At 44.8% G+C, this 14,570-nt stretch overlaps 1 protein-coding gene across 4 annotated transcripts in view; it reads right to left on the minus strand.

Annotated features, from left to right (window-relative positions):
• Positions 1–3,508: 3,508 nt before the first annotated feature.
• The window catches only part of PUS1 (pseudouridylate synthase 1), a 12,882-nt gene continuing 1,820 nt past the window's right edge, over positions 3,509–14,570 (minus strand). The window contains exons 1-6 of one of the 4 annotated variants that reach the window (XM_025195679.1): positions 10,451–10,548; positions 9,281–9,508; positions 8,308–8,445; positions 7,445–7,547; positions 6,503–7,200; positions 3,509–3,953 (exon numbers count right to left, since the gene is read on the minus strand). In XM_025195679.1, coding sequence (XP_025051464.1) covers positions 3,903–3,953; positions 6,503–7,200; positions 7,445–7,547; positions 8,308–8,445; positions 9,281–9,499 — 1,209 coding nt within the window. In that variant the 5' untranslated portion in view covers positions 9,500–9,508; positions 10,451–10,548 and the 3' untranslated portion in view covers positions 3,509–3,902. The other 3 variants (XM_025195683.1, XM_025195688.1, XM_025195689.1) reach the window with 3 other exon arrangements.

Consider the following 14,570-nt stretch of genomic DNA (forward strand, 5'->3'; position numbering starts at 1 on the left):
TGTTGTGGAGGATATCCCGCCCATGTCTCTCAGTAATGCTGTTCCACTTGGAATTCATCAGGGCAAGATCCTTAAAAGCAGCTCAGGTTAGTGCCAAAACCCCAGAAAAACAGCCTGGTTCAATGGCTATTTAAGAATGTTATACAAAGTGAAACAGCATCAACAGGAGAAAAGGGGAGAGGACTCGCTTCTACCTACCTTACATCATGGTGTTTAGGGCACATTCCCGAGTGGGTGAGTGGGTAAGTGGGTGCAAAAAATTTGAAGCTGGCCTCCCGTAGTGCAAGCGGATATCCTAATTCAGAGACTCCCTACCCCCAGGCCACAAAGGGTTGGCTGCTGGTCCGCAGGAGGGTTGGCTGCCAAACTGGAAGTCCAAAAGTGAACAGCGTACTGCAGGCTGGCAGCCGGTCCCACAATACGCCACTCACTTCCGGTCTGCAGCAAGCTGGTCTGCAGTTTGCCGGTCCACGGTCACTTCCAGTCCACAGTTTGCTGGCCCGTGGTCTAAAAAGGTTGGGAATTACTATCCTAATTCATTCGACTAGTGAGTAAAGAGGATCCTTTTCCTCACTGCGTTTGTGACACTCGCCCTTTGTGGTTATTTTTTTTAAACTGCCATAATATGGGACGTGTTCCACCTAAATCAAATACAATTTGATTCATCCAATTTAAACAAACAAAACAACCAACCGACCAACCAAAAACTTGCCGTCTTGAATTGGCCAAACATTTTTGGCTTTTGATTTTTCAATTGACAGCCAAATTGAAAAATTAACAACTTGTAGTCATCTGAGGAAAGGAACAAGGCAAGCTGACCAGTTCTGTCCAACTTGCATGATGGGCACAAAGTAAACTAACAGCACGCCAAGCAAATAAAGAGTTTTGAATGTGAACGATCCAAAACAATTTTTTGTTTTTTGTTTTGTTTTGATAGGCTACAAATAAAAATCCCCACTGATATCAACTGAGTTGTCAGTATTCCCACGGTATTCCCCACAGATTGAAATGCATTTAAGAGAAGGAAAAAAGGTTATCATGATCAATCTAAGTTGTCCAAAACAGGCATACAGGCACTCCCCGACTTACAAGGTTTCGAGTTACAGCGTTTCACACTTACAATGTTTATAAATCGACACCCTGTTTCGACTTTATGACATCAGTTTTGACTTGGACAACGCTTGATTCGATGTGACGCCAGGCCAGCGAACAAGTTCGCTGCATCGTCCATCTCCCTGGAGAACATCTGTCCAAACTTCCTTGGACACTTTCTTTAAGAAAGCAGATGAGACTCCAGAAAAACCTGCAGCCAAGACTCCAGCCAAGAGCCCTTCAAAAAGTCAAACAAAGTCACCTCAAAAAAATCCTTCCAAATCAATATGATTGCTATTTACAATATAAATACATTCATGTAGCTATGTTACTCATCTATAATTGATCAAGTACAAAATTCTGGGTTATTTTTGGTGAAAATAGGGTATCAGGCCTTGGTTCAGGAACCAGTCCCTTATTTATAACATTGTTTCTTTTGAGAAAATTGGTTTCAAGTTACAATGTTTCGACTTAAGACAGTTTTCAGGAACCAATTATGAGTCCAAGGACTTCCTGTATAAACAAAAAATCTAGGGAGAAAGCACATTTTCTGCAGACAGCTTGAGATGTGCCTGTTACTAGACAAATATAAACCAAGATGCTCTGGAAATAAAACCTCCAATTAAAACCCAAACCAAAAAACACTCTCTCTTCTGCAATAATCAATTACTTGACATTAAATGAGAAATTATTTGGGCAGAACTGGATCCCAGAAGGAATCAGAAGGCCACAGGCCTCAAAAACACAATGTTTAATACATTTCATAGAATAGAACATATTGGACTTCAAAGAGGAAATAATACTGGGTCTGAGGGAGACCACAGGCTTGACTCAAACCCAGGTGTAGGAGGGCTGCAATTTGTGCAAACATGTTAGGGTCACGGGGCCAATAAGAACGTATAACCCCTGTGCCTCAAGTTTCTTCCTAGAAAGGCAGCTTTAATTCCTGTCCCATAAAGAAATAAGTATCCTATCAAGCCCAGCTCAACATGAATGTACCGAATCAGCTGAGTTCCTACACATCCCACTCCTGGCACCTTCTGAAAGGCAAGAGCTGCCTTCAGACACCTGCCCCACCCCTGTCCAGCAAGGTTTGCAGGATGCTTGCACCTCTGCTCCTCCCTCCCATGCCCTCAAGGGAACTAGATGGCTAATTAACTAGACTTAATTAAGCCACAATTAAGTTCAGAGGGGGAAGAACACCTGAGCAGCTTCATGTGCCCCAAACAGAGAAAGCATATTTACTTCCCAAAGGAAGAGTCCTTCACACCTTCCACATACAGAATGAAGGGTCTCCTGGACATGTCACATACTTACCCCTCTAGTCTCCCAAAAGTAGGAGTGTATTCTCTACAGAGTTTGGGCCCAATTTTCAACTACCACATCCAAAGCCATATGCCTAGTTTATACACCATCTTGGCAGCACATATCAATCCCATGCAGTGCCCTGTTCTGCAGGGAAAGATGGAATGAGGATTTGCACATGCAAGCATTAGGCCTTGAAACCTACTGAAAACTTGGCCCTTCCATTTTACACACACACAGACTGATTTAAACCAAAAAAACTATGATATGCAGGTACCTCACTACCTCTTAAAAAAAAAAAAAAATCAATACTACAGCAAAGCACTTGTTGATCTACCAGATGCAGTGCCAAGCCCTTTTCAAGGTTGCACACTTGGGGTTTCTGATTCTAGCATTTCCCCAGGGCTTTGTGCAATCTAAGTGCTGTACAAGCCTCAGCCAATGTAATTATGAAATAATAGCTTAGGCTGGAGACACTCAGTACACGCAGACAGTTGTAAATCTATATTTTGGGATTGTTCAAGGATAAGGACATTGCCAAAATAAAAGGTCCATTTTGTCTCCTAGTACGTATCAGGCCACATTTCCAAATTAAGGGGTCCTACTTACCCAAGGCAGGGGTAGCCATCCTGTGATATGAATGCCACAAGTGGTAAAGGCAGCCTGTGTGGCATACAGCAGAGTTGGGAGGGGACAGATGGCACAGTGGCGTATCAGGCAGCAACCAGAAAGCAAAGCAACAGCACAGGCAGGGGAAAAGAATCAGAGTGGCACTTGGGAAGGGTCTGGGTATAATTTGTGGCACACCTGCCAAAAAGGCTGGCCCCCACTAATGTAATGGCCAGCTTCTTAAACTTGCAAAGGTTAAGAGAGCAAAGACAGTTTGACTTTCATTGGTGAGAGAAATCAGGGCCATCAGTATGATAGCAGGTCTCAGGCCAAACACAAAGGATTCTGTGTGAAAGTGACATATCGTACACAGGATAAAATAAGATTCTGACAACATTTAGAAATTGTTTCAGCTGCAGATGGGAAAGCTCTACAGAGGAAAGGTTTTCAAAAAGCTAGTTCAAGGAGGTCTTTAATCCATAAAATAAACACGAGAAAAATCTGGGTTGTTTTTTTTTATATTTCCCCCTGTAAAGATTGTACATATTTAAATAACTGTATTTTTCAAGTAAGCACTTTTACTGTAATAAAAACAATTCAAATGGCAAGGAAAAGAACTCCGCCTGCACCAGGAAGTTCCTTTCTGAAGCACATTTTCTTTTCAGTGATTAGTTTTCAAGTATTCCAATTCAAATGCATTGGTTAGTCCTGTAAATGGTCAGTTTTGTTGTCATTTTGCATTGCTTTTCCAGCTCAGTTCCTTTTGGGCATAAGCGATTCCTCTGTTCAGCGCGTAAGTGATCTTCTCCTTTAAGAACTGGATTAAGAAAGGCCACTTTGTTCTATGCAAACTGAACTGTAAGTGGTAAAGGTCCTGGTTCCAGTCATTTATGGGCTCAGTCCGAGTCATCGTCACAACCATCGCTGCCATCAAGTTCATTGTTGTTCTGCAGGACAATAGAAAAGAAATGGCAGGGTTATTGCATTATCACTTCTAGAGAGACCCACATCAAAGCACTGGATCTAATCTACTCCAGGGTACAGGCGAAGATGAATCTGAATCCTAACTTCATGCCTTGCACCCACACCTACTTTCTGTCGAGTGTAGAGGGTACTTCAGGAGAGGTAACCACCGTACTTTTGGTGCTAGATAATTTGTTTACTGCATTCTCATCAACTGGGGTAGGCTTCTATTCAGCGAGCTTGGCAAGTGCATGATTGTATAAACAGCACACTGAAAATGCCAACAGTGAAAATTCATTTTCGTAAGCAGATCACTTAAAACCTTCATTTTTCCAGTGGTCTGAAACCACTACCCAACTGCTATGGCTCCCACTGTATTCCATACCTCGCTGTTGGGGGACTTATCAGTTTGGTGATGGCTTCAGACAATTGAGTTTAAATCCAACTTCTTGTCCCAGAGATCATAGAGTCTTATATACAAGTACCGAAACAGTAAGTTACTTCAAAAAAATAACTTCAATTGTACATTAGTTGATTACTGAGGGGCTACTGGAATACAGACATGGTTGAAACTGATGGTAGCACTGTAAGCATAAGTCAATGCAACCATACACATTCAGCATTCTACCTTCCTAAAGCAAAATGTCAAGAGTAACCCAAAGACAGGTTATGAAAAGGAAAAGCAGTGCTGCTGATTATTGTTTTGTGCTTGAGGATAATGGCTGGCCCATAGCTAATTGAAAAGCAAATGCTAAAAAAAAAAAATCGCTGGATTTGGCTTTAAAAACAAAACAAAAAAAAGTGTTAAAATAAAAATCCAGCATTGTATTTTTATAACTGCAAAAGCACCAACACACCACGTTAAAGCATAAAGCAGCTACAAGGCTTCTAAGGACCAGGTCACAAAACTCATTTATCTGCCTTCAGCCAATGACTCAGCTGACTAGGAACCTGATGCTGTAGGTTTGAGTTTATGGGTAAGAAGCAAGACAGCCTCCTGTTACCCAACTCATCGCTGTTTCTTGAACGTATGGCATCAGTGAGCCCCACCTGTTACCTTCAAACAGCACTAAATAGGTAAATTATTTTTGCATCCTATGCTCTTTCTGCATCACATTTAACGTATTTGTTATCAGCATTTTGCTTCTGGTCATGAGCGTTTCCATGAAATACATGCTTTCCTGCAGTGATGCTGATACAATTGCCTGAAGTGCAATAAATCCAAGAAACTTCTAGCCTAGGAGTAAGCAACCCACCACATGCCTGGCATACACACCACAGGGAAGGGATCGGGGCTGAACTGCCACAAGGATCAGGCCCCTTGCAACTCCCCCGCTGTCGGTGCCTGGCACGGCAATATCTTACAAAGTCGAGGTTGCAGGTGTTTTTGGTACTCGGCCCAAAAATGTTGTCCATCCCTGGTCTAGCCCCTTGTCAGGGCAGGACTTTTCTCTACTCAGCAGAATATCCATTTCTGAAACTCCTGTTAACCAAAGGCCACTATTATGTTTTTCAGGGTTAAAATGATTAACGCTCCAATTCTTCCCAGCCTCATCACTGCCACTTTACGGGTCTTCTAGTTCTGAAGCCAGGAGGACCCAGTCATAAGACACACAGACCTCCTGGGTCCATCAGGTCTGGTCCTCTGCTCTCACAAGCAACCACCTCAAGTAATCCCATTCACGAATCGAGTCACCACTCCCAGTATTCAGAAACGCTGCCTCACATTTGTAAAAATACCAGGATTCTATTCAACTGTTTTCCTCACATTGTCTCCAGTCTACTTTTGTCACACTCAAAGCAAAGATTTCAACTATTTCCTTGCATGATTATAGTACATCCCATAGTTCCAGGAAAATTTCTTGAATTTCAGCCTAAATTTTCCTTTTCTTAAAAAAATCCCATGTTTGCCTGTTATACTTATAGCCGCTCCAACTGCTGCTAACTCAATTCTACCACCTCTCATGAAGTTCCCCGAGGTTTGCTGCTCACAAAGGGTTAGCAAGACTTGGTCAAGAATAACTAATGAACCAGAGCTTAAACATCCACCCAGCTTCAGCCCCCTTGCATCTAAATAGATCATTAAACAAAATAGAGAACCAGATAAATGCTGAGATCTCCAGGCAGATGGGTATGTAAAGGGATACTGTCAATTTGAAATTATGTCTTTTGTTTTAAGAGAGTTCAAAGCCACTACAGGTTGAACTGCCTGCCCCTGCCTTCCACTGCTAATCTGTGTGGTTTTGTAATCCTTCCTCCTGCATTTAGGGATGGCTTTTCCTGCCTGCTCTCGCTTGTCGCGCACAAACCCACAACAAAAATAAAATGGGTAAAAGAGGCTGCATGCGAAGCATGATCAACTGCACAGTCTGGAAAGAGAGAGAGAAATTCATCTAATTTTTCACCTTCCTCTCAGATGCCATCTGAGGCAGTGCACAGACAGCAGGGAAAATGGATTTGGGGAAAATGAGCAACTCCAAGTTGACGTGTCCCTTTAAAACAAATCACTGCCATAGGAGAAGACAAACATTACCTTGGAGCTCCCGTCATTGGCTTGCGCCCCTGTAGCAGTGGAACTGAAGTCATGGATGGAGAGGGTATTCATCCAATTCACCATGGACTTTTCCTCCTGTTCCGTGTTTATAATTGTTGGATAGATATGTTCCTCTTTGAAAGCAGCAATCTTCTCCTCCTCCTCTACCCATTCCAGAGGCTCGTGCAGCCCGTCATTTCCAAAGCGCTTGTTGTACTTTTCAAAGTGCACCCTTTCCAAAACCAGCCCCAGCCCCGGCGCTTTGGGGACATCCACCTTCTCCTCTCCCCAGCTGCGCTCCATGATAGACTCAGCCGTGTAACCTTTCACTACTGCAATCACCAGACCAATCATTTTCCTTATCTGGTGCATCATGAAACTCTGGCCTTTCACCTTTATCACTGCAAATTCCATGCCTTCTCTCACAAAGGGCTCCTCACAGAACATCTCCATGATATACCGATTGGCACTGGGGTCCTTGGCCCCTTTCTGAGAGGTGAAGTTGTGGAAGTTATGAGTTCCTTTGTAGCAAGCAAGAAGTCTGTTGACTTTCTCCAGTCTCTCTTGGCTCAGTCGGTAGGTTTCATCTTGGGGATCAAGGTCCTTTTGGGCAAAGGCAAATGTTGGTAGCATGTAGGAGTAGGTCCGGGCATCACATTTGGTCTTAGAGTTGAATCCCCCAGTGACTCTTTTCAGTCCTTATTTCAAAGGTGACATCAGATTAGGCAGAACAGTTAAATCAGCCATTTCAGCCCAACTATGATCCCCCACCCACTAGCAGGAAGAGCATCTTTTTCAAGGTAATGGGAATTCATAAAAATCCGTAACAATCTAATCAGCCACATGGAAGCACAAAGACATCTGCACTTAAGGATGCCTCAAAATCCAAATCAAAGGGGTGTCTGGACACACGGCTGGGATACTCAGTTTCAAAATCCTTACCCAGAATTCTGATATCTGAAGGGAGATGATTATTGATCTTTTCTAAAATGCTGTCCGTCAGCCAGACCTTCAGTGACACTATCTGTCCAGCTGCGGACACACCCTATAAAACAAAAACGAACAGCGTACACACACACACACATGATTATGCCACAGTAGAGGACCTGTATCAGAAACAAACTGAAAATAAATAAAGTCAATGCATATGCATTTCTCATAGGTAGACAAGGTCCTTTGGGTCTCTGTGATATCTTTTATTAGATCAACTGAGTACGCATTGTTCATTTCTTTATAACTAGTAATTTCAAGCTGAAAGGAGGCAGAGAAATCATCATTGGCATTGATCAAAAAAAAAAAATAAATAAATTGCTGCCATAGGGGAATACAAACATCAATGATTTTAGCTTCCCTGCAAAACTATGCTGCATGGCACTTCCCTTCCTCACCTCTCCCTCCTCCATGCAATCTATGAGACTGACATAACCAAGAAAAAGAGTTGAAGGGATTTGCTTTGTAAGAGGCCTTCACATTCTTATAAGGTAACAGGAACAAGAGTATAAATCCATTATTAATGTCCTCTCCTCTGTGGCATCTTGCTGGGACATGTACAAAAACAAAAACCTGTACTGTAGGCACTTACAGCCATTAATTTATAACACAGAAGCATGTTAGCCGATTAAGGATTAGTGCCCTATTGTGCACACGGGTAACATTTTAAAGGCTATTTTATCCTCAATATTATCACATGTTAATTAACAAATGAGAAACTCCCATTAGAAAAAACTGATCTTATTGCTCCTCATGACATTCTCAGCACTATCACCTCCTGTACAGCATGAAGGGAATGGCCCCAACCAGCACACCTTGTCTGTCCGTGCACATCTCTGAAAGGACATCTTTTTCATATCTTCCCCATGGTTTTCTGGGATGCAGCCAGCCTGAACAAGGGCAGACACCAAGTCGTCTTCAATCGTCTTGAACTGAGGGGATCCCACATTTCGCTGGAAGAAGAGAAAAAGAAATGAAATAAAAGAGGTTAGTAACTTAGTAACTGCTCTGAGAATACAAGAGCAACAGGGGCCTGTACAGCAAGCCCTTTGATCACATTTTACTGGGAATCTAAACAGGTGTATTTTGGCGCTTCATTTGCAAATGCTGCTAGTTACAAACACTTGAGATTTCAGCATTAAATATCCCAACTATGAATACCTAGACTTTGGTGGGGATTATTAAAAGTGGGTCTGAAAGGCACAAAAAAAGGGTTTGTTCTTCCAGTATACACACTGGAACAGCAGGCACCATAACCCCAATCCCAGTACTCTGGAATGCTTCATTCTGACATCTATAAACTAGAATTGTGGGTTCTTTGACTTTACTTCTCGAAGGAAGCACATGATCATCTTGTCTGCCTTTGTGCAGAATGCAGGCCATTGAGTTCCAGGCAATCATTCTATAACTAAACCCAAATATGAGCGAACCAGAAGGCTGCTGCTGTTAACATGGCTATAATACTGTCTGCAGAGCTTGGTGAAGAAGGCAACATCATATCCATGGACTTCTCCAGACTGGGAACATTTATAACACTGCCATTATGCAACTGGCATCAAAATGTAAGCGCCCCCCCTCCCCTCTCCAGTGTAACCATGCTGCATCAGTGCAAGTACACCAAGCTGCACTAAGCCACCCTGAGGCACCATACCTAAAACGGAGCTTGCAACATCTCTCTTCGCTTGGCTCCCGGCCCCTTTGCAGATGATACACAGCTGTGGGCATACCGATACAGCTAGAAACGGGCCCCAACAAGGAGCAGGCTGGATTTATGGCCTAGCTACCTACTTGCATCCCATGGTAACCTTTCCCAGAATACGCCATCAACAGGACAATCTTCCTTTTGGGAAGCTTCTTATTCTGGTCTTCCACATCCTCCTGGTCTCTCTTGAATCTTTTGGCCTGATGTCCGTTTTCCTCTTGCTTTTCAATCTCCTCACTGTTGGTGCTGCTGCTCTTTAGTCTCTTGGCTTGGCTGGCAGCTGCTACTCGCAAACCCTCAGCCATTGCAAAACACTGAAAGGGATAGAGAAGGGAAAAGGGTTCAGCCAACAACATTTTCATCCAGTGTGGGGGAGGAGCAAAAGGATTACACTGAACGCTTGAGCTGCAATTTAGGCCTCATCTATACTAGCACTTTGCCTGTGCATTATACAGGCACACTTCTCTCTTTCCGGCACATTAACAATGCTGGCAGATCTCCAAAGGGGAGACCTGGCTGCAGCATTTACAGCTGGACGAGCGAATGATCAAGTCAAGGAAGTTTTTAGCTTGTCCTGCTACTGCTTTTCCCCAAGCAAGGATCCAACAGGGCCATCTCATTTATGGATGCAACAGCTGCACAAGCCCCGTTATCCTCATCCGACGTAAGGAAAACGACGGCACTGGCAGGCCAACGACTCTCGCCCCCGGTGGTCTCATCACCAGGCTTCCAGCAGAGCCCAGGCCTCCCACCCCGGCCTCCAGCCCATCGGCCGCGCGGCCCCCGGCAAGGCTTTCACCTTCCTGGGCAGGGCTGGAAGGGAACGAGGTTGCGGGCCGGCCCCCTGCTCGAGGCAGGATCTCCCCCCCGCTAACCCGGCCCAGGCAACCGAGCTCCCGGGCGGAAACAAACACACGCAGCCGGAGGGACATCGCACAGGCGCGTGCACACAGATGCACATGCACAGATACACCTGCACGCACGCACACATGTTGTCATACATGCAAACATGCACCAACACATGCATGTGCGCGCGTGCACACACACATACTCCCATACACACCCACACGCCTGTACAAAGATATAGGCACGTGCACACAACTGCACACACACACACACACACACACACACACACGTGCACGCACGCGCCTATTCACACTTGCACGCTGGCGCGGGCACGCACACGCGCAGGCTCCAGCGGCCGCAGCCGGCCCACAGCTCCTCCCCAGCAGCCGAAGCCGGCGGCGCCCACTTACGCGCCAGCGGGCCGGCCGGGACCACGTGGGCACGCGGAAGGAACGAGGGGCGGAGCCTCACTACGGGCGCCGGGCAGGGACAAACCACCTACGGGCGCCGCGGGGAATGGAACGCTGCCTGACTCGCTGGGTGACGTCAGGAGGGCGTGGCAATAGGAGCTGACACTCCCCTGCCAGCTGCAGTGAGCGAGTCGCTCCGCCTTGCAGCAAGCGCGGGGGCATGTAATCAGCGCCGGAAGAGATGTTAATTAGGATAAAGTAAACAAATGCTACATAAGTGTGATTCTATAGTGACTGATCCCAGCCTAAAGCACGCTCCTTACACCACAAACATTTCCAGATTAGAATCTGGTGCCCTTCAAACCCAAGTATAATACTCTCCTGCTGCACGTGTGCATGGGGCGAGGGTACCTGAATGTCTACAGGCCTTTCAAAACAGCATAACTCAACATTTTTTGGCTTCCTGTTGACTCTATTCTAGTGTTACTTTCTGTGTCGTCTCTCTTCTGCGTAGTTTCTCTCTTCGGTCCCCGCCTGCTTTTCATCTGTTCAGGTTTCTCATGGTTGGGGCTGTTTGTCACAGCCGTTTTGCAGGAATTTATCCCCGCAAATAGTGAAATGCTGCACTAAGAGGGATATATCTGAGCTGTCCTTTTGCTGTCAGGCAAAAATAGTTATTTTGACAAAGGGAGAGAAGTGAAAAGCCCGAGTTGTTGGGCATTTGCACGTGTCCCCAGGCACGAGTATTTGATGAGACCGGCGGTATTCTCGCAATGAATATACAGACCGTGCTACACGGGAGTTAGCTATATCCTAGTAATAAGCAGACCAGAAAACTGTATTGATTGATTGCTGTAGCTAAACTTCTAACCCTCTTTTTAGTCCTTATTTGTCACAGCACTTACTGCGGCAGATGACAGAAAACACAACATGTGTGCCTGTTAAATCTTGTTAAAAGTGCATTTTCTCTGACATAGGGTTGAAAAATAAGTGCTTCTTGAAAAGAAATGGGCAAATAAATAAATTGCAAACAAAATAATAACGAAAGGACAAAGAACATGAGCAGCAATAAGCAGTACTGGCATTACTCAGAGAGTAAGTCATGATCTGGTCTCTGCAATTGCCCAGCATTAGGACAGGTTGCTAGTGCAGAAGTGAGTGATTACTGGAGACCAAGCAATGATCATAAAGGAGCTCCTTTCACAAGCCTTTGAGTGTCTCTCTCATGACTCCAAGGTTTCCAGAAGCCTGAGCAGAGCTCTACTAAGCTGAGTGCTCCTCTACTTAATTAAAGGGCCTTAATTTCTGTACTCATGCCTCTGATTGTACAAATAAAGGACCCTGCTTTCCTTCCTAACCCACCTGATCTCAATATAGTGCTGATAAATACATACTAATAGGCTGAAGGGGTGAAGAGATAAAGGAAGTCTCTCAGGATCTACAAGGAGAGCTCTTGCTTCGAACAGTGATATTATACAAATGGAAAGTGGTGCTGGAAGAGCTGGTGCAATAAAGCTGAGGGAAAGGCTGCCCTTTGCCTTTTGGTACCGAGGCAGCTGACTTCCAAGTTACTTCCCAAGTTAGGCAATGAGCAATCCTTGAGGATCTGGACCTTAGTCTTTCAGGGCCTCAATTCAGGCATAAAATGGAAGCAAGGACTTCCTTCATCTGTATGCGTCTTGTCTACTACATTGTAAATGCCCTCTGGCAGGGATGGTCTCATGTGATGTGCTGCACAGCACCTCGCACAACAGGCCCCTGGGGGTGCCAATAATAATAATAATAATGAGGAACCAGAACAGGGACTGGGTGGTAACCGGCTAGGCTTGTCCATTGCTCTTCAACCATACAAAAACCAGGTAACAGTTAAACTAGTCAATCCAGCAATAGCAAGGGGGAAACAAACCAGTTTAACTATATTAATCCAGCCCTAATTAGGCTCCTAAATGAGATAATCCAGAAATATTAACTACCAGTAATGTTGCAATTACCAGAAATATAAACAGGAGGTATTCTGTTGGCAACCTGTGGCTGATTAACTCCTAAGATCTTCACCCTGTCTTCCCCAGGGACCTGTGTCATTGCTCATTCCCCCTGGCAAACCGAACAAACTTGTCTCAAGCACAAATGCCAGAGTAACAATAGGCAGATTTTGATTTTCCTCCTCAGCCTGGCTCAGCTGCCTTCCTCCCGGCAAGCTTTTCCAATCTCATCATTTTTCTCACGCGCGCCAATATTTGCCTGGGCGTTTCTGCAGCAAACTTGGTCTGCATTGATTTACACAATTATAAGGCTTAGCACAATGTGTTGCCTTATCAGGCCTCAGCATGTATCTCCTGAAATGCACAATGCATTTGGAAACTGCTTTCTCCTCCTACCTGTCTCCGTGCCTCGCGGGGTAGAATGACCCGAGGAGAAATCTGGTTTCCCCACCTATCAGTGAGGGGTGTCTGCAGATTAGTAGCGGCTCTCGTTTGTTCAGCTGGAAAATGGAACAGTTGACAATTACAAGCAGGACTGATTATCCAGCCCCAGCCTATTGTTGCTGCTAATAAGGGGAAGAAATGCAGTGCTTCCCTTTCAGACTGAATGCATCTTAGTTTGGAAGCAATACAGGAGGCAGGGGACTTCTCTCATGTTGAGAGATGATAAAAGCCAGCCTGTCGAAATAAGGAGAAGCGGATCTGCTGTTGATGGAAACTTTAATAGCCATTTTCATATTGCTTAGTTGGGGGCTGCTTGATTTTTTTTTTCCCCCAAAGAGCATTTCTCATTGTAGACACAAATCACACAGTCCCAATCTACTCTCCCCTTCCCAGGTTGCTGGGCCCTGGTCTAGTCTCCTTCCCTCTACGTAGTGGCATGGGGGTCTCTTACTCTACTTGCATCCATGAAGACCTCCCCTCCTCCTTTCTTGCCTTCCCTCAGACTCTACTTTGCCCAAAGCCACAGCTGTGACTGCAGCAGCTGTTTCCTAGCAAAGTCATGTCAGCAGCATTAGATTAGGCAGCACTAATGTGGTTTAATGGCCTTTCCTGCAATTTAGCAGCTGGATAGAAGGAAAAGGACCTAGTGGCATCATGTGATCAGCCAGCTGTCTACAGAGACCATTGGCCTGTGCTTCACGGAGCCCAGATGGGACTACCTGGATTGGATTGTCTTTAAAGACCATCACTCTGGGTCTCAGGGTTTCCTACAGAGCCTACCTCTGTACTATCAAAACATCATCCTTGGCTATATTATCATTGTGAGAGTGGCTGGAGACCTCAAATGTAGGTGGGGTCCTGTTGTGTTGTGCGCTATATAATACACAGTAAAGAAACACATCATTCCTAAGGAGTCTGCAGTCTAAATGAACAAGCAGACTAAGAAAGTAGGATTATCCCGAGTCTCAGCAAACTGAGGCACGGAGATATTAATTGACTCTCTCAAGGGCCCACAGTAAATTTACATCAAAGCTGAAAACTGGACCCACCAATTAGTATTCCTGGCTATGGAGCACTAACACCACAAGGACATGCAGCTTAATATGACCACAGGCAGTGAGGGCAGCCTGTGTGTTGGGGGGTGGTATTTGGATCAGGAAATCCAGTGGCAATAAACCTGATTTCCATGCAGTGTGGGAATCGGTGCAGCACCTTGGATTTTATTTGCAGTATACTCTTTACAGTAGCTCTATTTGCAGGATTTTATTTGAAGTAGCTCTTACCTGGCATCTTTGGGAACACAGTTAACCCGGGGTTTATCTTCCTTCGCACATGCAATTCCGCTGCGCACCCAAAACTCAATTGGAATCGAGACAGAAAATCATCAAGATCCCCGCTGTTTATGAGAGCAGCATAACGTTTCATACATGTTTAACAGGAATGATAAAAGTAAAGCAGGCCGAATGGTACACCAGCCTGGCCTAACGGCAATTACCGCCATCAAGTTAATTCGACGGTGAAATCAACCTTGTAAAACCTTTCTATGGATGTACGGGAATCTGGGGAGTAGAGGGCATTTATACCTTTGTCAAACAGCTCTGAGGCCATCAGGAACAATAGCTGAGGCTGATGGCAGCAGGAGGAAAGACGAGCGTATATTGATTGCTTTTTTTTTTTTTATATATATATATATA

Source organism: Alligator sinensis, unplaced genomic scaffold (assembly GCF_000455745.1).
Source record: "Alligator sinensis unplaced genomic scaffold, ASM45574v1 scaffold628_1, whole genome shotgun sequence".
Taxonomy (NCBI): Eukaryota; Metazoa; Chordata; order Crocodylia; family Alligatoridae; genus Alligator; species Alligator sinensis.